At 42.4% G+C, this 23659-nt stretch overlaps 1 protein-coding gene across 1 annotated transcript; it reads left to right on the forward strand.

Annotated features, from left to right (window-relative positions):
• The first annotated feature begins 328 nt into the window (after positions 1 to 328).
• mindy3 (MINDY lysine 48 deubiquitinase 3) lies at positions 329 to 22584 on the forward strand. The gene is made up of 16 exons (XM_083918769.1): positions 329 to 410; positions 1875 to 2201; positions 2564 to 2643; positions 2913 to 2973; positions 3068 to 3268; positions 3437 to 3488; positions 4240 to 4354; positions 4596 to 4669; positions 4826 to 4905; positions 5139 to 5209; positions 6101 to 6181; positions 14440 to 14512; positions 17166 to 17238; positions 18881 to 18968; positions 19905 to 19976; positions 21699 to 22584. The coding sequence occupies exons 2-16, from the start codon at positions 2108 to 2110 to the stop codon at positions 21846 to 21848; spliced, it is 1365 nt and encodes a 454-aa protein (XP_083774895.1). The 5' UTR covers positions 329 to 410; positions 1875 to 2107; the 3' UTR covers positions 21849 to 22584.
• The last annotated feature ends 1075 nt before the right edge of the window (positions 22585 to 23659 follow it).

Genomic DNA, 23659 nt, shown 5'->3' on the forward strand with positions numbered 1-23659 from the left:
CCTTTTTTTATGCTGAGGCACAGAAGAAGGAAATGTACGCGGTCCGACATATTGGACAATGTGTTTTAAACGTATGCTTAAACATCAAGTAACCTAAAACTTCCACATTTTTATTTTTATTTCTCGGCGGGCTTTAAATGAATTAAACGGTTCCCTGTTTGTGGGCGGGCGATTGATATGATTGACAAGCCTGTAGACCATTGAGGTGACGTATTAAAGCTGCACCTCTTGACGTATCTGCAACGGTCTGGATTTCAACCAATAGGCAGTCACGTCAAATGTACGTACATTTCTTTTTTTTTTTACAATTCTGTTGTAAATAAACGAATGACAGAGACGCTACTGATAGTGAAATTACCACCGAAAATATATAATCCACACGAAATCCCTTTACCCGACTGTGTATCAAGGTAATTAAGCTTTAACGTTGTCTAACTAATGACAGACTGACTGAATTCATACAACAACCCTCGGCATCGCTGTAGAATTAACTGAATGACAAAGCAATGAGTGTTTAGCTGCTAGTGTAATGCTAATGCTAACTACTGATATTTAAGCCAACTCAGCTCTTGAAACCTATCCGACAAACTTATTTCACAACGGCTTTACAAGTTAACAATGTCGCAACAGAGAAAAGCTAACCGTTGTCCTGCTGTCTGTATTTTTAACATTAACAAGCCGTCAATGTAACTATTTGACGTTAACGCCAATGTTAGCTGTCTTGCTTGGTAATAATACGAGTGAGTAAGCCTTGTTGCCATTACATCGATTGCGCCATTGTCTAATTAGATATTATTTGTGCTTTAAAAAAAGTATCCCCTTATAGACTTGAATGTTAACCTTAGCGTATGCCAGCTCCAAATGAAACCTAGCTGTATTATTGAGGATCCCACTCACCTGTTCTCACCCTGCACATCACCTATTCTCACCCCTGCACATCACCTGTTCTCACCCCTGCACATCACCTGTTCTCACCCATGCACATCACCTGTTCTCACCCTGCACATCACCTGTTCTCACCCCTGCACATCACCTGTTCTCACCCCTGCACATCACCTGTTCTCACCCCTGCACATCACCTGTTCTCACCCCTGCACATCACCTGTTCTCACCCCTGCACATCACCTGTTCTCACCCCTGCACATCACCTGTTCTCACCCATGCACATCACCTGTTCTCACCCTGCACATCACCTGTTCTCACCCTGGACATCACCTGTTCTCACCCCTGCACATCACCTGTTCTCACCCCAGCACATCACCTGTTCTCACCCCAGCACATCACCTGTTCTCACCCCAGCACATCACCTGTTCTCACCCCTGCACATCACCTGTTCTAACCCCTGCACATCACCTGTTCTCACCCCTGCACATCACCTGTTCTCACCCCTGCACATCACCTGTTCTCACCCCTGCACATCACCTGTTCTCACCCCTGCACATCACCTGTTCTCACCCCTGCACATCACCTGTTCTCACCCCTGCACTTCACCTGTTCTCACCCCTGCACATCACCTGTTCTCACCCCTGCACATCACCTGTTCTCACCCTAGCCCCTGGAAATAGATACAGAACAATCAAATCCAGAACAAACAGACTGAAAAACAGTTTATTCCCACAGGCAGTAAAAAACCCTCCTCCCTTCCATCCCACCCTCTCTAAGAACTAAACTGAATGTGTAATAACCCCCTCACCCTCCACTTACTTTTGTACTTTTTGTATATAGATATTTATCTTGATTGCTATGTTTTATAGTCTACTATTTTTATATTTACTATTTATATTGCCAATCCTTGATAGCTTCTAGACTGTGTTCCGTTGTCCTAAATAACATTACAGAGTTCTCATTTCTGCTTCTGTACCATTATTTTGCAGGCTGGTGTGGCTACGTTGATGTCAGTCCTACCCGCCAGTTTGCTCCCAGCCACTAGAGCCAGACTGTGTCCTGCAGCACAGGTAGCTTGTGGCCAATGCCACAGGCTGGACCTGCAGAGAGAAGTGGACTATAAACCTCGGAAACGGATTGCAAGTTGGCATTAACAGACTAATCTTGTACCTTCGTGGCTGTTGGACTGAAGAGGGCGTGTCTGTAGTAAAAAAAAATTGTCATGTCAGAGTTGGATAAAGAGGTGGTGGATTTGGTTTGGGGGAGACCCTCTAGTGGAGGAGTGTCTGCCTCCATCTTCCGTAGATGGACTCAAGGTATGATGCTTTGTTTCAGTATGATGACATGAATGAAGGTGTTTTATTAGCAATTGAGAACCAGGTTTTAATTCTAGACAAAATAGTGTAAAAGGGTGTTTTTTTTTGGTTTGGTCCTCCTCTAGCTGATGGTCAGATAAGCCGCAAATACCCTATTGCCGTGTATGTGGTTAGTATGAATACTGCACATGCACATTCCTGCTCTAGTGTTTAGCCTGAATTTGTTCCGTGGTCTTCAATGTGACCGTAGGTGCACTTGTGGCTTCCTAATATGTGCAGGACAGGATGTGTCCTAAAAAATGTCTTATTTGTTAATACCTTGAACATTCTTAAGGTTATCTTGCCTTTTGTCTTTACTACAGGATTTGTTTTTTGTGAGAATGAGCAAACAGCGCTGGAGCAGTTTGAAGGAGGGCCGTGTGCTGTCATTGCACCTGTCCAGGTATAGTCCAACTCAACCTCCTCTTATCAGGGTCCAGTCTCATTTCCAGCGTAATCCCTCAAAATTCCCTTTCAATGTGCCCCACAATCTGTAAGTCTTATAGGTATATGCCTTCGTGGCAGTGCTTAATTTACTAAAAAAAAAAAAATGGTTGATCATATTTTTTGATGAGAACAGATTATGAACAAACAATACTTAGCAAATGTAGCATATTGCACTGTGCATTATTTTCCTGTAAATTTGGAGACTGAGTTTGTGTTTCTTTACAGGCATTCCTACTAAAGAACATTCTCTTCAGTAGGGAAAGCTCTAACTGGAGACAAATGACAGGTAAACAGAAACATTCAAACCATTGTTTTTGCTATTGTTTTATGTAGTTGCATGGCTTGTTAAATCTTGCATCTTTCATGTTTCTGTCTGTTAGAGGAGGAGCAGAAAACAGCACTGTGTTCGACCCTGAGTGAAATCCTGGAGTCTGCTTGCTCCAGTCCCTCCACAGGGTTCTGCCTGGTGACCTGGGCCAAGGGACAAAGCCCTCATACTAACACTCAGCCCCAACCACAATCACAAACACAGGACATGCCAGCGCCAGAGAGCAGCCAGCCGACTCTGGAACAGCAACCCAGTGAGTTCTAACCATACACACTCATTTAAAGGCTCACTTACTCACTTAAGCCTTGTCTTTACCATAAATTCTAAAAACAGTGACTTTTAATGATTAACTATTTCACAGTCTGTTGTTTTTTTGGAGCCATACTGTGACAATACCATGTTTATTGTTTCTTGTGCCCAGCTGCTTTGGCTGCCGAAGACCTTGGTTTTGAGCGATTTCACAGTGTTCTCCAGTAAGTGACACTTAATATTCTCACTGCAGATGAAACCTTGCATCTATTACTCATGACTGTATCTTCCTCAAATCAGATAATCTTGACATTAAATAATACTGTGAGGGTAACACCTCACAAATCCTTGTTTTACAATTGCCAGTATGCAGTGCTCAGAGATAACTACATATTTTTGATAGTATCAGCAGAGGAGGGGTGGTATTTATTCATCTAGTCTGAAAGATTTAGTTTTAACACTGTATTAGCTAGTTCACTCTGCTCACAGAGCTCACTCTTGCTTGGTCGGTGCTTTCACAGATTACCAAATTTAAAAAAACTATCCCTCACTACCTTTCTCACACACATTCTGTCTGTCACACATGCACAAACTAAGTGTATGCAAGGCTACGTTTGCCAGAGGAATATTGAAATTTCATCACACAGCATACTGACAGCTGAGACCACAGTCAGCAAAAATGCGTGCTGACTCACAGTGAAGAAGTGCATGCTAACTAAGGCAGACAACTCCAGTAGCCTGTTTTCCAGGGAGGAGCAAAAGTGCAGTGGGTCGAAATAGACAAGATCTGATTTTTTTTTTCCATTGCCAGCTGACGCATTTAATTGATTTCTACCCTTTTGTGAAAGTTATCCTGACCAGCCTGGTGTGATAAATACAATCAATACATCAGTCTCATTGATCCTTAAACCCAACAAGTCTTCTGTCTTTCATGTGTTTCATAAATGTACCTGATATTTGTTTCCCTTCTTGCAGTAAGCGGACTGTTACGTCAGTCTCTGGTCTCAGAGAGGAGGTGTTGGCTCTCTACCACACCTGGAGAGGGTGCTGTGGAGTCTTGCTTTTCCTTTACTCTGTCATCATCACCAAGGTAAAGAAAAGAATCACATTGGTGATGTTGTCTCTGTCGCCATATTTATAAAGTAATTTAAATGAAGCGAAAGATAAACAATGCTTTTTTAAAGCATTAAATAAAAAAAAATTTCACCTTATTAATGAGCTTTTAATCTTTTTGTTATATCATTTTAAGTCGTTTTTCCTATGTGTTGCATCAATGTTCAAATACACAAACATGAAATGCAGACATATCTCTTGTGGTCATCTCTGTGCAGGGCATAGAAAACATAAGAAATGAGATCCAGGACACAATGGAGCCTCTCATAGATCCTGTGCATGGCCATGGCAGGTATAAAAACACCTCTCCTCAGCAGTTAGACTGAGACAGAGAGATTATTTCAAGGGTTTTGTGTGGTAAAGGGTACAGGATATCTTTTTAACTTTTCTTTTTTTTTCTCTGAAACTCTTGATCTGTCTTTCTCCTTCTCTCTTTTCATCTTTTCAGTCAGAGCCTGGTGAACCTCCTTGTAACTGGTCACGCTGTCTCTAATGTCTGGGATGGAGACAGGGAGTGCTCTGGCATGAGTAAGACTTCCAAGAAGTTACTGCATACCCACACAAAAATGCAATATTCACACAACAGATACTCATTTCACACTCACAGATCTCAGTTTTGTGGCCCCAGATTTAAACCATATTCACCAGAGGGCAATAATTCTTACATCCCTCAGCAATGCACAAAAGGCACAAATGAATGCCAGTTTGATGTAATTTAACTAATTATCTTTTTATTGCTCTTTTTTTTCCCTGTCTTGTAGAACTGCTTGGTATTCATAAGCAGGCATCAGTTGGCTTCCTCACGCTTATGGAATCACTACGCTACTGCAAGGTACAGACACATACAATGTGTGTTTGTGACAAATATGCATAGGATGTGTGGATTTGTGTTTTTTGATGAACACTCGCTATGAAATTGAAATGGACACCCACTGTATAACACAGAAAATATTTACAGCAGCAATACAAATAAATTCACAAATACTCATTGTAACTTGTGACTCAAAGGTCCAACACATGAACACAAACCCTAGTGAGAGCTCCCTGTGTGAAAATATGTGTTTGGTCCCAACAGACAAACTGTAAACTCTCTCCCACTCTTTCTCACTGCACTGTTATTTTCTGGCACACTTACCAAAATACAACTTTTCTAAAAATAAATCACAAGACATGTGATGTGAGACATTTTAGTCATCTTGAAAAACAGGAATCTTAGCTATTTATTTTTGTATTATGGCCGAAATAAGCAAACCCAAAAAAGCTGGAGTTGAGAAATTAGCTCTCTGAAGGAAAAAGTATGCAGCTATAATAAGTTATAAGCAATGAGATGGTTGCCAAAGAGGGCTGTCGAGTGATTTAAGAGACCAACTAATATCAAAAAGGGGGATGTCTGCTTATATGTACTCTGTTCATATATTTGGTTTATTGTTCTTGTATGAAAATCAAGCTCCACATGAAGAAGAGACAACGACTAATGAGAGAAGTTCCAAGTAGAAATGAGTTGTACATTAATGTTGATGATATACCTTTTATCACGTAGTACTGTTTGTTGATGCTCCAGTATTTTGCTTATCATATATTGTGGCATGCAATCTCTGTTCAAATATGAATATACTGCATGAAACAGACTTATTATCAACTTTAAACAATTACTGATTCATGATGAAAATAACTGAAAATAGATACCCATTTGTTACACATTCCTTTCCTGTGTGTGTTTCAGGTTGGGGCATTCCTCAAGTCTCCAAAGTTCCCTATTTGGATCCTTGGCAGTGAAACTCACCTCTCTGTGTTTTTCGCCAAGGCAAGTACAATACACTCATCCATAAGCAACACATATTTCACACACACAGACACACTGTTCGTAACATAAGCCAGACTCCCGGGCAGGTTTTAAAAACCAAATTATGTGAAGTTAACAGATTTAATATAGTCCAGGTCAGATATCAATGTTGGGAAAAACGAGAGGCAGAAAGGGGAAGGGAGGGGAAAATGAGCGCAGGAGATAGTCATATATGGCCAGTGCTGTTTCTTTCTTGGCTTTTCACCTATCCAGCATTAAGGGGTAAAAAGCTCAGTTTCAAAAGAGGACCTTAACAAGTACAGGCACACACACAGACTTTCATCGTTATGCTCTCTCTTTCTCATGCACAGGAAAACACACAATTTAAGTTTCTCAACCATATGTGATCAACTAAACAATGTTCATATTATACGACCATGATACAAACTACTGAATTTGGATGCAAGAAAAAGCTTCCATTTGCTGCATACGTCTGTCTACCTTCACTGTCAGGTTAATTTAATAAGGATCACACATCTTTCTGTCACAGTACTCTTTCATAAGATCATGGGTTTTTTTTCTTTGTTCGTTTTTTTTGTCCCAGGAACTAAAAAGCTCCAGAAACAATTTGGAGGAACTAAATAACAAACAGTTCCAGTTAAAAGCATGGAATGAGACAACACACTGCGGAACATTTAGATTAATGTCAGAAAAGTGATGTCAAGAGATAAAAAGGAAAGATGGAAAATGCCAAAAAAATGGTGTTTTTCTGGGTCATTTCTCTGGATTAGTACATAACCACATTGAAAGCAATTAGCCAATGTAGGTTACTCACTTGCCAAGCATCTGGTTTGTTAGTAGTTAGGAATTTTGTCAGTATAACACTACTCAAAAATCCGATCCCTGTTTATATTATAAAAATAACAAGGGCTTGAGTCTGAATGACTGCTCTTTACATGTTGCATTCTGATCGCTTATGTTTGACACATTTTGTGACATTCTGTGCTGCTGAATGCACCCTTGAAAGTACAACATCCGAGTAGGGAGCTTCTGGGTTAAAGACATAAGGGTCCAGGAAACACAACTGGAACCAGGTTAATTTGGTCAAAATGCAGGAAACATATCTAGACTTCCTAAAAGGGTTCCTGAAAATGGACCATGAAATCCTCCTACAGCATCAACTAAGATATACACCATGCCACAAAGGCACACACACCCTGATTGAGGTCAGTCATTCTGTTGTCATTTTGAGAGAAACTTTGGCTCTTGGGTAGGACACACTCACCTAATTTGCACTCAGACAAGCATGTTTATCATCTCTATCAGTGAACATGCAACATAATACATTGCTGTAGCCTGTGTAGTAAAGCTGGCATGTTTGGTTGTAGCAAATCGATTCTCCCTGCTGTTGTGAAAATGGCAATAGAGAGGCAGAAAAATCCCAGGCAATCATTTCCATCACGCCCCACCCTTAATATACCATTGATTAAAAGCTCACTTACATGCATAAAGCTCAAGCCTGCTAGGCAAGTGGATCATATGTTGGCTCAGTGATGAACAAAGTCGTCATGCATGCGCTGATGACTTAACGATTGCTACAACTCCCCCAGCACTAGTGACATGTTCACATATACATACACACACACACACACACACACACACACAAATGCACACGCGCACAGTCTGACTCTTACACACACATTCCACAGCACACGGAACCTAATACTGATTAGCATTAGTGTTGTGTGTGTATGTGTGTGTAGCTTCAGGTGGATGGCTTCCTGTAGGGAACATGATTCCAGAGTTCCCATCTGGATCCATTTGCCCCACTGGAGACTGGGAACACACTTGAACACACACATGCATGCATATGTACTGACGTACATGGCTGACGCTAAACTATACCGCCTCTACAGCTTAGGGCCCAAGCTGAAGAGGGACATGAGGCAAGGGTGCTCTGCTGGCAGACCACACTCAGTGTGACCCTGTCCTCCTTGAAAGGGAACCTGGGTTTAGAGCTAATTTGAAGCACACAGAGATTTCCCAGGCTTGGTGATACAAAAATACACGCTACCTGGTTATGTAGCTTTTAGCTCCGGTATTGAGCCATCCCCACAAAAGCAGAAAACCTGATCCCTGCCTCTGATGTGTCAGCGGCTCCTTCTGTCTGCCATTGGGGACGGGTGTGTATTCCCCCGAGTCGCTGTCAGTGTGTGACTATGGCTTTCAGACCATCAGCTTAATAGCATTAGTGTTTTTATCTAATCTACCTACACAAAGGCCATTCTGCCATCTCAGATCCCTACCCACAACACCCCTCACATTCTCTGTCCTCTGTTCTATTAATGTGTGTGTGCATGTGAGAAAGAGAGTGAGTGTGTGTATAATGCCATGTAATGGGATCTGTTTTTGGATAAGAGTTTGTGAGACGCCAGAGGAAGGAGAGAAAGGAAGAAAGGAAGAAAGAAAGACAGAGTGAAGGATAGGGATAGATGATGTATGAGACATATGCAATATGTTTAAAAAATAAAAAAAGAATCTTCCTTCCCTCCTTTTCCCCCTCTTGTCTTTGAAGGAACTATCCACTCCAGTGTACAGCAGGTCAGTTGACCAAGTAATGGATTCCTTTGGGCACCTCAGCCATCCTCTTCAGATTATTGGTCCCTCATGGGAAGGATATAGGAAGAAAGGAAGGATGCACTTTAAAGAGTGAAGCAGTGGTCACTCAGGAAAGGAAGGGGGGATGATCCTCTTGTGACATTTCTCATCACTCTTCCCTCTCTTCTCACTGAGTGATGAGGTTCACAGGCTGCATCTGTGCTACTCAAGGGAGTTACATGTGTGTGTTTTGATGTGTGTATGTGTACAGTAGTTGTGTTCTGGGTCAGTGATTTACTAGGAGAGAGAGCAGCCGCTGTGGCGCTTTTTGTCCCTTAAGATTTCAGCTCCTGTGTGCAAAATGTCCTTCATGGACTGGTGAGGAGCAGGAACTTAAAATGCATGTGTGCAGACACAGTGAATGTAGGTCAGTTAACTTTAATGAGGCTTTATTTGCAAAGTCAGAATAACTTTATAGTGTTGCCATAGGGCTCGGCTATATTGCTGAAAAGTATTCTGATAATACTCATGGTACATTTATTGCCTTTTTCCAGAGCTTTTGACTTCACCCAACAGCCTTTTTTGTAAGGCTGATCTCGAGGTCAATGATAAGCCCCAATGATCCAAAACTAATCTGGTAAAATATGGAAAATCACACATAAAGTAATAACACTGTAAACTAGAAGGGTACTCGGGGAGCACAGACCTCTGCCAAAACATGCATTGTGCCACAATGTCAATTCAGTGTGGATTTTCCCAATAGGCTACTCCTTTGTCCTCCCACACCACATGAATGCAACACAAATGCCTCTCGCAATGTTAACAAAAGTGAAAAATAATTAGTGCATCTGCTTCAAAATTTAATGGTTTCCTCCTTGGCCCATGCTACACTTTTCCATGTAAATCGGGCCAGTAGTTTTTCTGTAACCAACTGAGCTGAAAAATGAACTCCTTGGCTAAGGTAACTATGTTCAACTGTTAAACATTACATGAGATCAACTCTTCAAACAAAGACCTCCATAACACAAATTTGAATAGTTTTTATCATGGCTTGGTCAGAATCGGTAACGGTTATACTCAACCAGTGATTTCTGTTAAAGAGGATTACTTTCTATTCTCAGTATGATCAGAGGGTGCGGGCCACACAAAATAACAAAGCGGTGTACATTAACAGTCATTAATAATCTTTGACAGGTCAGACTATGGGCTTTTGTCGTAGGGTGAAAGCTGTCTGTGTCAGTGTGTGTGTGATCGCTGTATTATTCTTCCTCTTCCCCCCGTGAGTCTTTCTCTGCTATATGACCCATCATTACGCTGTGTAACCATCCTCTAGTGTCGCCAGTCTTTTATGATGAGACAGTCTTTCTCATACAAGACAGCTCCATGAACCACTACTTTGTCTTGTCTATCACACCTGAAACACACACACACACACACACACACACACACAAACATCGAGTAGGTATTGCAGACACTCCGTTTGTAGCGAGTGATGTAGGTTTTCCATTGTTTTCTGTACTCATAATCACATGGGACACAGGCTAGTTAAGGTGAAAAACACACACACACTCTACATACCAAGCTCTTACACACAGACACCCTCCTCAGTTTCTTCCTGAGCCTGTCATGTAGTGAGGCTGTCGCTGCCTGCTAGGAACAAGGTAGGAGACACTGTCCGAGACCTTTGCTTTGTTGTCTTGAAACCGATCCCTTTAGACGCACTCTATGGCCACTCAGAGCCTCTCAGCACACACAATAGCTTTTTGGCTGGACCGGAGGGAAAGAAAGAGTCACTGTAGTAAAGTACTATGCCTACCTGTCTTTCCTGAAGTACCTATCTGCATGAGGAGATAAAGGACAAAAGGGGGGGCGGAAGAATGGAAGAAAGAGTCAAGGGTTGGGGGGAGGAAATATTCCAAAAGTTGAGGAGCTACTTAGCACAGGAAAAAGGAGGTAAAAACAGGTACACTTGGGCAAGAGAAAGAACAAGAACGGGAAAAGGCCTACAGGGAAACATTTGTTTAACCTCAGAGAGCCTCAAAGTCTAGTGAGGAGAGAGCAACAGGAGTGCAGATGGCTAGAGGTGAAGGTGTAGGCAGTGTTCAATAGAGCCTCTTTCCAAAAAGAGGTTACATACAGAGCTTGGGTTCTTTATCTAGGAGGGTGAGATGCAGGAAATGTGGCCTCATGATAAGAAATCAAGGATCACACACACTGCAATGCATTCAGTGCAGTCAGATTTAATCTTGTGCTATGAGACAAGTCTGGATGTGTCAGTAGTCGTGACTTCACTGAAGACACACATACGCAAACACTTCTAACTGCGCCAAAGCCTTTCTTTGGCCATTAAAACATTGTTGGCTCTTAAACCATACATGTTTGATGTGAATAAATGTGTTCTTGTTTTGCTCAGAGCAAATGTTCTGAATTACTTTGTGTATTTAAGTCATGCGGGTGGCATGCATATGTTGTTCTTGCTTTGTTTCTGTGTAGGGTAGCTTGTTGTTGCTCTGTTAAGGGGGTCAAGGGTTTGTGCAAAGAAAATTCAGACTGTGGCATTTGGAATGTACTCCTTGATTTCATAAGGCACACTTATGTGTGTCATTGTACTGTATCTCTGCATGAGTATTAATATTTGTGCAAAATTAGAGAACAGGATGCCGGTTTGTATTTGAGTATTGGCAGCCAAATCTTGGCAGGGGACATGCCTAATTATTGCACAGATTCTCTCTCTCTCCCTTAAACACACACACACACACACACATATTGTAACACAGTGGGATTGAAAGGAAAGAAACGCTGAGACACAAAAACACACAACACAACCTTCCCTGTGGAGTTTGTTAGCTCCATGACATGTTTTCCAACTCAGCAGCATCTTCCTCAGGCCTCTAATAAAACCCAGATCAAAGACAGCCAGGCAGACCTGTCATCACACAAACACACACACACAACCACGTCATTTCTGCTTCCATTATGGTTGTCTGTGTGTATGTGCATGATCTTATGCTCACACGAGTCATTGTCTTTGCTATGTGTTCATTAGCGTTATATTAGCGTGTATAGGTTAACAATAATAGTATGTTTCGTGTTGTTTTGTCTGCTGAAGATCACTAAAGGAGTGTTTGTCTTCTGGTGAAGTGTTGACATCTTTTAACTGGGGTATTTCCAGGTGATTTACGCAGACTGTGTCCGTCCTGCTCTAGATGATAATAAAGTGCTTTAACCGAACTTTGGTTCACGAGGCACATTGGACTAACAGCAGTAGGGTTGTATGACAGCAGAAGATCGATTAAGCTTGTCATCACGTTGGGAAGAGATACGTTCTCTTAGTCCAGGTATACTGTTACTGTAATATCAGTTTAGGTCAACTGTTCAAAACATGGGCTTCACTGTTAATCCCACATTTAGTACGCTCTTCTTCAGACTGCAGTCAACTGTTGAGGAGCTTTTTTTTTAGGTCTTTATTCCTCCTGAGACACCAAAATGACCCTTGTCCACCCCTGTAAGTTAAACACAGACATATCTAGCTAATGAGAAATGTACCGTCAGATTAATGGAGACTGTAATGTTAACCTATCAGGACCCTGTTATACTCTGTGTGACAGAACAGTATGTGTGTGTGTGTGTGTGTGTGTGTGTGTGCGTGCGTGTTCACTTGCCTGTGCATGTTTTTCTTTGTATCTGAAGCGCTGGCAGCTGGGAGTCATCTCTTCTCGATGTGTCCCCCTGAACCCCTCTCTCCCCCTCTTTCTCCCTCTCCCTCTTTCCCTGAGTAAGCCCTGAATACGGTAATAAGTGGACCATGAAACCCTAGCAGCCTGCGCGGATCTGAGGCTCAAGCTTTAATAAAGGCCAGCTAAAGGAGATGAGCAGGGTTCATTTGCTCTCCAAAAACATTGTGTGTTTGTCCAGAGCTCCGTTGTCATAAATACACTCCCTCCCTCACTCATAGGAAAGAACAGTGAGAACCATCTGACTCGCCTAAGCACTTTGCATGAGTGTGTATGAGTGCGACCACTAAGGCTGAAAAGCCATCTTTTTCTCATTTCATTCTCTCTCCGAAAAATATCCCTTCTATCTCCTCTGAGCTTCTTTAAGTTCTTATATAATGCAATATATTTCCATGGGACTATGCCACTATTGCACTCCTTATTGTTTGCTTGCAATGTTGATGATCAGAAAGTGATAGTTATCCAGATGTTTAACTCACTGTGAGCTCTGGACAAGACAGTAGCTTAAAAATTTCAGATAATGCTTAAACATTTCAGATAAGAGAAGCCATTAGTATATGTTTTACTAGTATCTGGGTTAAGTGTGTTAAGGGTTCAGTATACTCAAAACAGATTTCTTGGTTCAACGTGTCTTCCCACCACATCCGAAAGCAAAACATTTTTATATGTAGCTGCTACTTCCCTGATTGCTCTCCAAGAGATTTATGTCTTTTTTTATGGTTTTTTTTTATGTTTTAATGCAATTAATCTTACAAATGGGGATGACATGCACATTTTCGGACAGTTTCTCCTTGGTGACATTCATGTTGTTTCTCTAAATTGCACACCTGGGCTGCAACTAATGGCTGTTTTCATTTTCGATTAATCTGTTAACAATGAATTAATTGTTTGGGCTTTAAAATGTAAAAACGGCGATCAGTGTTTTCAAAGCCGGACATGGCGTCTTTAAATTCTCAAACAGTGACAGGAGTATTCATATGAAAAATTAAAAAGGCTGAAGTGGTATTTGTCAGATTTTTTCAGAAAGTTACAAAAATTATCAAATGCAGAGACGTTGGATACGTGTGAGATGAGGCGGTTTTATAAGTTATTACATGATCTGACAATAATTTAGTTTGAAGCATGCTGAGGCCCTTTTGTGTAGAGAGAAGAAAAAGGAAGTGTTCATTTAATCAGCATCAAGATTGTCGGCCTGTCAAAAGGGGCATCACCCTCTTCTACATGCATAAACACAACCCCCCTCACATTTCTGGTCTCCCAGCCAACACTGCTCTTTCTAAACTTCACCAACAAACAAACTTGTGCTTGTCATAAATCACAGGCTGTATATGAATGACTTGATTTTCTGATTGTGTGTTTGGAGTGAAAACAAGCCGTCTAACTTTATCAGCAGATCAGTTAATAACCCGATGGATTCCGGTGATTGCGCTGGCCCCTTAGATCCCCCACACACACACACACACACACACACACAAAATGTACATTAGCTGTGCACCACACACACACACACACACACACACACACACACTAAATGTACATTAGCTGTGCACCACACACACACACACACACACACACACAAAATGTACATTAGCTGTGCACCACACACACTATTGCAATGGGTGGTGCTGTATGTTGACTACTCACTATAGTGTGTTGTACATTAGTGTTGCTAAACCTTGACAAGAACAATAAAATTATGTTAGCTGTGAGTAAGTCTAGATGGTTCTTATGTTTCAGCACTGAAGCCACAATGTGATTTAATTTTTTCTCTCCTCCTTGCTCTGTCCAGCTGTCTCCTCGCTTTAGTCACAACTCTATGTGGTCACTTTTGGATCAAACCTCTTTATGTTGCCGTGCACAAATTCTAAACATTTGCTCTTCTCCTTCTCCTCCTCTCTTTCTACTGCTATCTTTCGGTTTTCTCCGAACCCGACTCTCTCTCCGCAGGAGATGTCCCTGGTAGGTCCAGAGTCTCCATCAGAACAGGCAAGGAGGGTCTTCCAGTCATTCGATCCTGAAGGTAATAAACAACATGTTTGTATCATGTATATTGTACACAATATCATTATCCTGCCTTACACCCCCCTGCACACTTGTTTTTATAGACCACACAAAATGTTTGTCTGCTCATTAGGACACCGGCGATATGAAAATCCTGGCTCACAGATGTGTTTTAGTTAATCCAAACTTTCACTCTCACACAGCTACACACACAGAACAGATAACATCCTGGCCCTGTTGTCTTTCTCTCCACTTCTTCCTCCATTGTCCTTTGTTGCCTCTTCTTTCTTGTTACTTGTCTCCGTTATTTTCTTCTGCATGCAGAATGAGGGCCTGTTTCTCTCCTCTCCACTGTTATTGTTTAGGTTGGTGAGATTAGCTCCCCTTACAGCTGAGTCAACCATCCCGCTCCTTGCCTCTCCATGTTTTTCTAAACCTCCTTGTCACTTCCAGGTGACTAGGGTAAAAGGCAAAGGGAAAGAAACACTGACACAACGACAGTAGGAAGTTAAAGAGAAGACAGACTACAAGTCTGCCGTCTTCATTTCTAGCATTTCTTCATTCAACATTATAGTGCAGGATGTGTGTGCATGTGTTCATGTGCACTCAGAGACTAGGACGAATATTGAAATTAAACATTTAGTACTAACAGCTGTTGTGTGATGTTTTTCTTCTGCTGTCAAGACGAATGAGAGGAGGGAAATAGGCAGAAATGTCCAGAGTCGCACTAAAGACATGAGCATGTTAACATCTCACACACTTAGAGCTATTCATGTTGCAAGAGTGTTCAGCTGAGGACCTGACTAAGTCCCAGTTGTAACGCACAACTACATATTGATGTTTTTATTGTGAAATGAAGTGTGCTGTTCTCTGTTGCTATAAACAACATTGCTATCATTACAGCGCTATCAGGCTCGTAGGAACAACATGCTGATTTGTGGAGACTTTGTGTGTGTGATATTATAGTGAGATAAATCCTTCCAGCTGAAAGGTTTTTTGCCTGCTCCGGCAACAAATATGTATACTTAACTGTTTGTCACCTTTTCCCGTTGTTCTTCATCTGTATTTTCCTGTTGCGCGGACTAAGGCTTTGCACATTCTCAGATCCATTTCCGCTGTCATCTGCCAGGCCATTCTGCAAGCCATATGGTCTCTCTTCACACACACTTATGCAAAGCCACACACAAACACATGCACGGGCTACAGTAGATGCATCCACATATATAAATGCATGAGCTTAGTGTACATGACACATATATTCACGCACAGTGTATACAGCACACATATGTCGTAGCCAACAGCACAGTTGAGTGCTGCATAAAAGGGCCATAAATCTGTCTGTGTCACTTGTAGAGTCAGCACAGCTCCCTGTGTTGTGGAAAAGGGGCGCCAGGCGCATTCACGCACGCTACAGTGACTGACCAGACATACACACTCGGCAACCCACTGTCTCAGGACACTCTTTAATATATGGTGTTTGTCATTGGTGTTTGTGCGCGTGTATTTGCGCCCTCTCTGCTTGCTGTCTTGATTGACTGGAGATTGAGTTGCTTGAGAGCGGACAAGCAGAGTGCGTGTCAGTTGATCTTCTTTATGACACACCAGAAGTTTATGTTTAGTGTTTATCTACACAAGCCATGCAGGCTCACATGCTAATGTTTAAGGGGAGACACAAGTGGTGAACTGGTAAAAAATGTTAACTCATAGATTTCACCATGTAACTACCCAGTTGATCATTTAAGATGGTTCTTTTTTGGATTACGAGTTTTCAGAAATGTTAATGCATTTATGCAAAGGAGGCATTACCTAATGTAAATATTTGGTGATTATAGGATAAATCTACAGATGCAAATGGACAAAGTGTAAAAAAAAAAAAAATCATGTATTTTGGTTGTTTTTGTTTTTCCACTAGTCTAAAAGAAGAAATGTTAAGGGAGCAAAATAGCCCAAAATCACAGAATTGACCAGTGCAAGAGAAATGTTTTTGCCTGTGGTTTCTCCCCCTAAATGAGACAAATCTGTAAGTGCCTCGACACAAATGCTTTCAGTCAAAAACACATGTTAATGTTTAAAGCTTCTCCTCTCAGGTAAAGCAATCATCACAGCCATGGAATTTAGGTCAGAGAGAAAGGACAAGGTAGGTGTGTAGGTGTGTGTGTGTGTGTGTGTGTGTGTGTGTGTGTGTGTGTGTGTGTGTGTGTGTGTGTGTGTGTGTGTGTGTGTGTGTGTGTGTGTGTGTGTGTGTGTGTGTGTGTGTGTGTGTGTGTGTGTGTGTGTGTGTGTGTGTGTGTGTGTGTGTGTGTGTGTGTGTGTGTGTGTGTGTGTGTGTGTGTGTGTGTGTGTGTGTGTGTGTGTGTGTGTGTGTGTGTGTGTGTGTGTGTGTGTGTGTGTGTGTGTGTGTGTGTGTGTGTGTGTGTGTGTGTCAGATGATTCCTCAGGGCCAGTGATGTAAATAGTGTAGGTGAAGGCTTCTTCTGGTTTTCAGCTGAAGTCTGTATTTTATGTTTTTTTCCGGGGTCAGCCAGTGCATCAGTGATTCTGTCTCTCTCTCAATGTTTTTTTACAATTAAAATACTCAAGTACAATCTTTCTTTCTTCCCATTTCTTTTTTCTCTCTTTCTTTCTCTCCTTTACTTTTTTCTCATGTTCTATCTTTCTTTCTCTCTCTCTAGATAATGGCTTCATCCCAGAGTCTCTGCTGGAGGACGTGATGAAAGCCCTTGACCTTGTCTCGGAGCCTGAATAGTAAGTGCTCGCATGTTCAAGGCTGTGTGTGTGTGTGTGGGGGGCACCTGTAGAGCTTCTAAAGTTCTAACTCCTAAGTCACGGCCAGGCCAGGTCAGCAGTCCTGTGCTCATGTTTCACTACCAGGCTTCTATAAAGTAAGGCCAGAGAGAGCCCACTATAAAAGCTCAGGAAGAAAGAAAGAAAGGAACTAAGTCAGAAACAGAGGCTTAGAGGGAGATCATTAACGGCAGGAAGAAAGATTGTGAGAGGGAGGAAATGCTTTAAAGTGCCGCTTCAAACAGAAGCACGTTCTCATTGAAGGAACAGTAAGCCCTAACGCTGCAGCCGTGGGTTTCGGCCAAGTAACCGGACCACTGATTTGCTCTGCAGACCCCCAGATGGGCGATACATCACAACACAACACACAGCAAACTGGTGAGGAGACTTACAGTGCAAACAGACGAGTGACAACGAGAGTTATTTCAGGGATTCCACCATGGGAAAAGTAGCAACTTTAGTGCTTTGGGTGGGGGAAATAATTAATAGGAGTATCTAGTAGTACTAAATTGAGGGCTTTCATCACTCGTGGAAGAGGAGTGCAAACCGTTTACAAGTTGTCTGTGACTTAGTGTTTCTACATATCCTACGGCTATCAGCTGCTGTCGTATGTGGTAAACCAACCGTGCGAACAATGACTGTTCTCAGCAAGTCAGGATGCAGCTCCAAGGAATTATAATCTCTTGATCATTTTCTTTATAGTTATTCATACTCAGGAGCTTAAAAAGTATTTTTTATAGTGCTTTCATTGATATTAATACAAAAGAAATGAAATGAAAAGTACTGACAGGTTGTTATACCCTGTCTTTATGTTACCAATGATAAATACACAACAGTCTTTTGACTGCATTGCATCCCAGGCGGATAAATTGGATGCAACCAATAACTGTGGCATGATCAAAGTTGGCATTTGCATGCACCCTCATCTCATGTCCAGTCTATTTAAAAAAAAAAGGAAGTCATATGCAGTGAATACCCTGCAAATCCACCAAAAACAATTCATTCCCTTGATCCCCACAAAAAAAAAAACAAGACCGTTCATTGATTCCTGAGGAATTATCTTTTTCTCACTTGCCTGCAAAGAGACCAGCTCGTCTTTTTTTAATCTTTTATTTTCATTTCATATAGAGCAGCACATCTGATGATACCTATGGCACATCAGAAGGTTCACTGTTCATTCTGTATGCTATCCTGCTGCACATGTTACTTGTAAAAAATTGATAGCTGAAGAAACCACTCTGTATGAAACTTCTCTGTGTCTTGGTATAAACCTTGCTTCTCTCCTTGCTGCCTTAAAAGGGCAATCGGACCAGATTTTTTATCATGATGGAATAATAATAACACTGATCCAACACGTAGGAATGTCTGGAAAGGGGTATATTTAGTTGCACCATGAAAACATGCACGCAACAAAACACGCATCATCAAGTCCATGCTGAGTGATGAACTGATCGTAAATTAGGTTTTCATACACAAAACACTGCAGACTGTGTGTTTTTTTGACCTACATGTTTTCTCTTTCTGGATTTGTTGATCTGTTTTCCTCTTTCCACTTTTTATTGACTTCCTTTGCCCATGGTTTTATATCTCTGTGCCTTCTCAGTGTCAGTCTGGTGAAGAGTAAGCTGGATCCAGAGAGTTTGGGCATAATTCTTCTGGGCCCATTCTTGTTGGAGTTTTTCCCTGATCAGGTTTGTGCGTGTGCGTGCGTGCGTGCGTGCGTGCGTGCGTGCGTGCGTGCGTGCGTGCGTGCGTGCGTGTGTGTGTGTGTGTGTGTGTTTGTGTGTGTGTGCACAGAGGTCAACTTCCACCTCAAAGGTATACACACAGTATGACGAATACCTTCCACCAGTCATACAATCCATATCACAGTTAAAACATGTGGCCAAAGAGTCGTATACACACACATATGGATGACACTAATGTCTTTTTCCCAAGCATTGTATATGTGGAGTGCTGTTTTAGCAAATCAAAGGCTTTTTATAAAATAAAAACATTCCTGTGGTGTCTCATGTGAAATATATGCGTGGGTTCACCATCATATGATGTTAACTTGCAGAGAAGCTCAGAAAAGAGCAGTGAGACGCCTTTATGAGGCTGAGTGAGCGAGGAAGACGAGAGGGAGAGATAGAGGGGAACTGTGTTAAAGTGATCAGGGCTTTTGGGACTCACCAGAGGAACGGCCCCGAGCCGCAAAGAAATTATACTACCATTAGCCAACTGGACACACACACACACACACACACTCACACTCAGACACATGTGGGAATGGGGTGAGGGTTTGGGTTTCATATATAGGCATATAAACACGAGAAGCTGGACACGCTCTCAGACAACACACCCTATCAGCATTCTGCACCTTTTTAAGCCAAAGTCATGGGAAGTGTTTTGGCTCAATGTCATTGTTCAGGCATTTTTGTAGTGTTGGATGTTTTTTGGTAATTGGAGTCGGTCTATGCTTCAATGCCCAAATACACACACTATAAATTGAACATGTGGGATTTAACATTAAGCTGTGGTTGCAAGCAGAGATGTGTCGGTTTGACTTATTGGTCCATCTCTGTGAGACCAGAGCCTCTCCAACAACATTGCATGTTTTTGACCCTTGTCCCCCGCCTGTGTTTTAGGATTCAGGAATCCCAGACTCGTTTCCCATCTACCACTACAATGGGCTTAAACAGTCCAACCACAACGAGAGGGTAAGACACTGTTTCATGTTCAGGTTTGTCATAGCAACGATGACGGTGATTCCTCTGCATATTCTCTCTGTCTCTCCGCCTGTTACTGTTCTTTTCCTGTCATTATTCACACACACTCACACACACACACACACACACACACACACACATATATAGTTGGAGGTAGCTGGTCACTCCAAAATAAACAGTAGCGACTGCAAGCCTCATAGCCTGTCCATCCATCCAAATACCCTGGCTTAGCCTCTTATTTCTCCAAGTCATTTCAACACGGAGGCCACTGTCAGTGGCCTCGCTATGATAAATGTTCAAACATGGGCCTATTAAGCAGGCTTAGTTTGATGGATGATTGTCAGAGGATGTAGCTGTGCAAAACCCTGGTACTCAGGGATATCACTTTCTTCATCTGTCAACTTTGTCTCGCCTGGAAAGCTTCTTTTTTTTATACCGCTACCTGAAAATTATAAGAATGGCAACACATGTGTGCCCACACAGAAAGCACACGCCCACACACACACATATGTACATGGCAGTACGGCGCCTATAAGGTTGTGATGACAATTCCATTCCCATAACTCCAGATGGAAATAACAGACCTGCTGACAGCAGTCCCGTGCAGCTGGTAAATGTGTGCGCGTGTGCGCGCGTGCGTGCATGCGTGTGTGTGCGTGCGTGCGTGCATGTGTGTGTGCGTGCTTGCGTGCTTGCGCGCATGCGTCTGTTATATACTTTCATTCATCACTTGCATCTCACCCCTGATCCCTTCAGAGGAAGTGTCTGCGAAGAGTTTAATGGATTTGAAACCTGTCAGGGCGCACTCACACTGTCCTTTTCGCACCGTGCCCCGTGCTTTAGGGTACTTGTCCCCCCTCCCTCTCCCCCCGCGCCCCAGGCCCGTTTGTACTCACACTGCCTGGGCCTCGCGCAAATGTTCTTGCTGTCCATACGTCATCACGCCGTAACACGTCACACACATTGATCGCGTGTGTGTGGCTTTGTTTACAAATCTTTCCATAGACCTCTGAGTTTTTGTGCATCTTGTCGACTGTTTTTGAATATTTTCATCCGACCAAATCTGCAGTAAACACTCCACCTCCGCATCACACCAACGTGAACCTTTCACCTCCATTGTTGTTGTTGTTAAATGTCTGCGCATGGTCCGTCCTTCTATTTTCTATGTCCGAACAGGCGCACATACCGCTACCGCCGTAGGGCTCGTGCTCGTGCTCGTGCTCGTACATGTGCAAACGGGCTCTACAAAAGCCCACCTCTCTCAGGCGGGCCGTGGACGGCCCGCTGTCCGCAGTTATGCGCGGAGCAGGTGCACTCATACTGCTTAAACGAACAAGGCTTTAGCTGAAAAAACGGTTTTGGCCAGGTGCGGAAGGACAGTGTGAGTGCGCCCAAAGATGGCAGAAAGTGTTTACTTTTGTGTTTAGGTAAATTTACAACAAATGAGTTTTAAACTGGTTATGAAACGGTCGCAGTTTAATAGCAATGCCTCTATATTGCCAAAATAAGCAAACGCGAGTACCAGAGAGAATATTGGCTATTTCTTTACAGTTATTCTTAATGCCTGTCCTGGTGCTACTGCATCCAATTCCGAACTAGGACTGAGCGGGGCAGACTGTCAGTCTGCTGCCAATGAAAAATGACACGGGTTTACCAAAATCAAAATAAAATGATACTTCAAGTAACAATGTATTGACTTGCGTGTGTTCTCAGGTGGAGTACGTGGAAGGAACTGCTTTGGTGCTGGGTTTTGAGGACCCCATGGTTCGAACTGACGACACCCCAGTCAAGCGCTGCTTACAGACCAGGTGGCCTTACATTGAGCTGCTGTGGGCCACCGACCGCTCCCCGTCACTGAACTAGCACGGTCACAGTCTGTGTGTGTGTGTGTGTCTGTGCACGTGGATGGACCGGTACTGCTCCACACACATACTTCCGCGGCTTCCCCTGTGCACACTGACCCTGAAAGGTCAGCAGGTTACAACAACTGACACACATGTACAACACAGACAAATAAGAAAAACCCAGATGCACACAAGAGACCGACACAAACATGTTGTGGACTAAATATACATGCCTGAGATCCATCCTTCCATCCCAACTCACACATTCAACAAAAATTCAAGCTCACCTTTACAGTTCATGTTATTGTCTGTTCACCATGGCTTGTAAATGACACGCAGGATGTTGATGTAATTATTTAAAAGGAGAAAAAAGGTGACTATTAATTTTGCAGCTCTGCTCTGTGCTGACACCTCCTCTACAGTTACAAGTAGATGGCTAGAAACTGTTTAGAGAGAAAACTCATTTGGTTCAACGACTCAAGTGTGTCTTAACCACATGTACAGCCAGTCGACTGTGAAACACTACTGTTAATCCAGCTATAGGACTGTTTGAGAGGAAAAAAAACTTACCAAAGCCTTCCACATATGAGAACACACACTCTCACACACACACGTATCACACTCACTGATAAGCGTTTACAGCGTAAAGGGACCAACCCAGACGCAGAGAACTGGAGATGTGAAAAAGAAGTTTCTTCAGTGTTTTCACCAAGACGAAGCTGGTTTAGGTGCTGTATGTGTGTGTGTGCTTTGTGTACCACACTAGGATGTTGAAGTGTACATGTATTTATTATCACACTCAAAGGTTCTGGAATAAACACTTTTTTTTGTTCAAATGATGTGTGGTTCGGTAGCTTTTTAATCCCAGATGTCCTCCTCTGTGTGTCTTTTCCTCATAAATATCCCCCACCCTGACATCAGACAACCTCGGGTTTCAGGGTGTCCGTGGTCTGTCTGGATCCCCTTAACACTAAATCACACACCAACCTATGTTTTGTGTCCCGAGAGACTCTAAATCAGTAATTTGCTGAATCTCCAAGACACTGACTGACTGAAGTACCTCTATGTGAACAGAATATATTCCTCCAGAGAACAGTATTTTTCTGTTTGCTCATCATCGAAATTCCTCAAATGTAACGCAACATTAGCTTTTTATAAAGCATCCTAAAACACAATGTCATGTTTGGTATGTTACCATTCTGTGTGTTATTGAGTCGCCACTCAAGTCAAGCAGCAAGTGTTTGAGGAACAGCACTTAATACCATTTAAGTACCTAGTTCTGGCTCAGAAGTCCATAACTCAATGTTAATGCATTTGTATTTTTGTATCAGCAGATATCCTGGCCCCAGTATGCATCTGTGCACAGGAGTCTTATAACATTGGCAGGGTGTGTGTCTAATGGATTTGTCTAATGCAGAAGGGATGTGGGCCTAATCTGGCAAAACATTCTGCTAAACAGTCTCATTAGGAGTTTGTAAAGAGAGAAGAGGGCACAGTGTGTAGAATATAAAGCACTACTTTGCGGGTGCAGCGTTCATTCAGGAAGGACCTGCAGTAAATCCCAGTGATCAGAACACATTGGCAGACTGACGGGACCTAACCTGAACAGTATGTGTGTATTCCTGGAAATGGGATATCTGTGAGAGTTTTATTGGATCTAAGACATTGACGAAAATGTTTATGGATGAAAGTGCACACACTGAAACTGAGCTGCATTAGAACAGTTGTGATCTGGTGTTATAACAGTCGCACTTGAGCCAAATGGGACAAAAGAACAGGAATGTGTCTCTCTGCTTCTCACTCTGTCATCATCTTTCTTTTTCTCCTACG

Source organism: Echiichthys vipera (genome assembly GCF_963691815.1).
Source record: "Echiichthys vipera genome assembly, chromosome: 8".
Lineage (NCBI taxonomy): Eukaryota > Metazoa > Chordata > Actinopteri > Perciformes > Trachinidae > Echiichthys > Echiichthys vipera.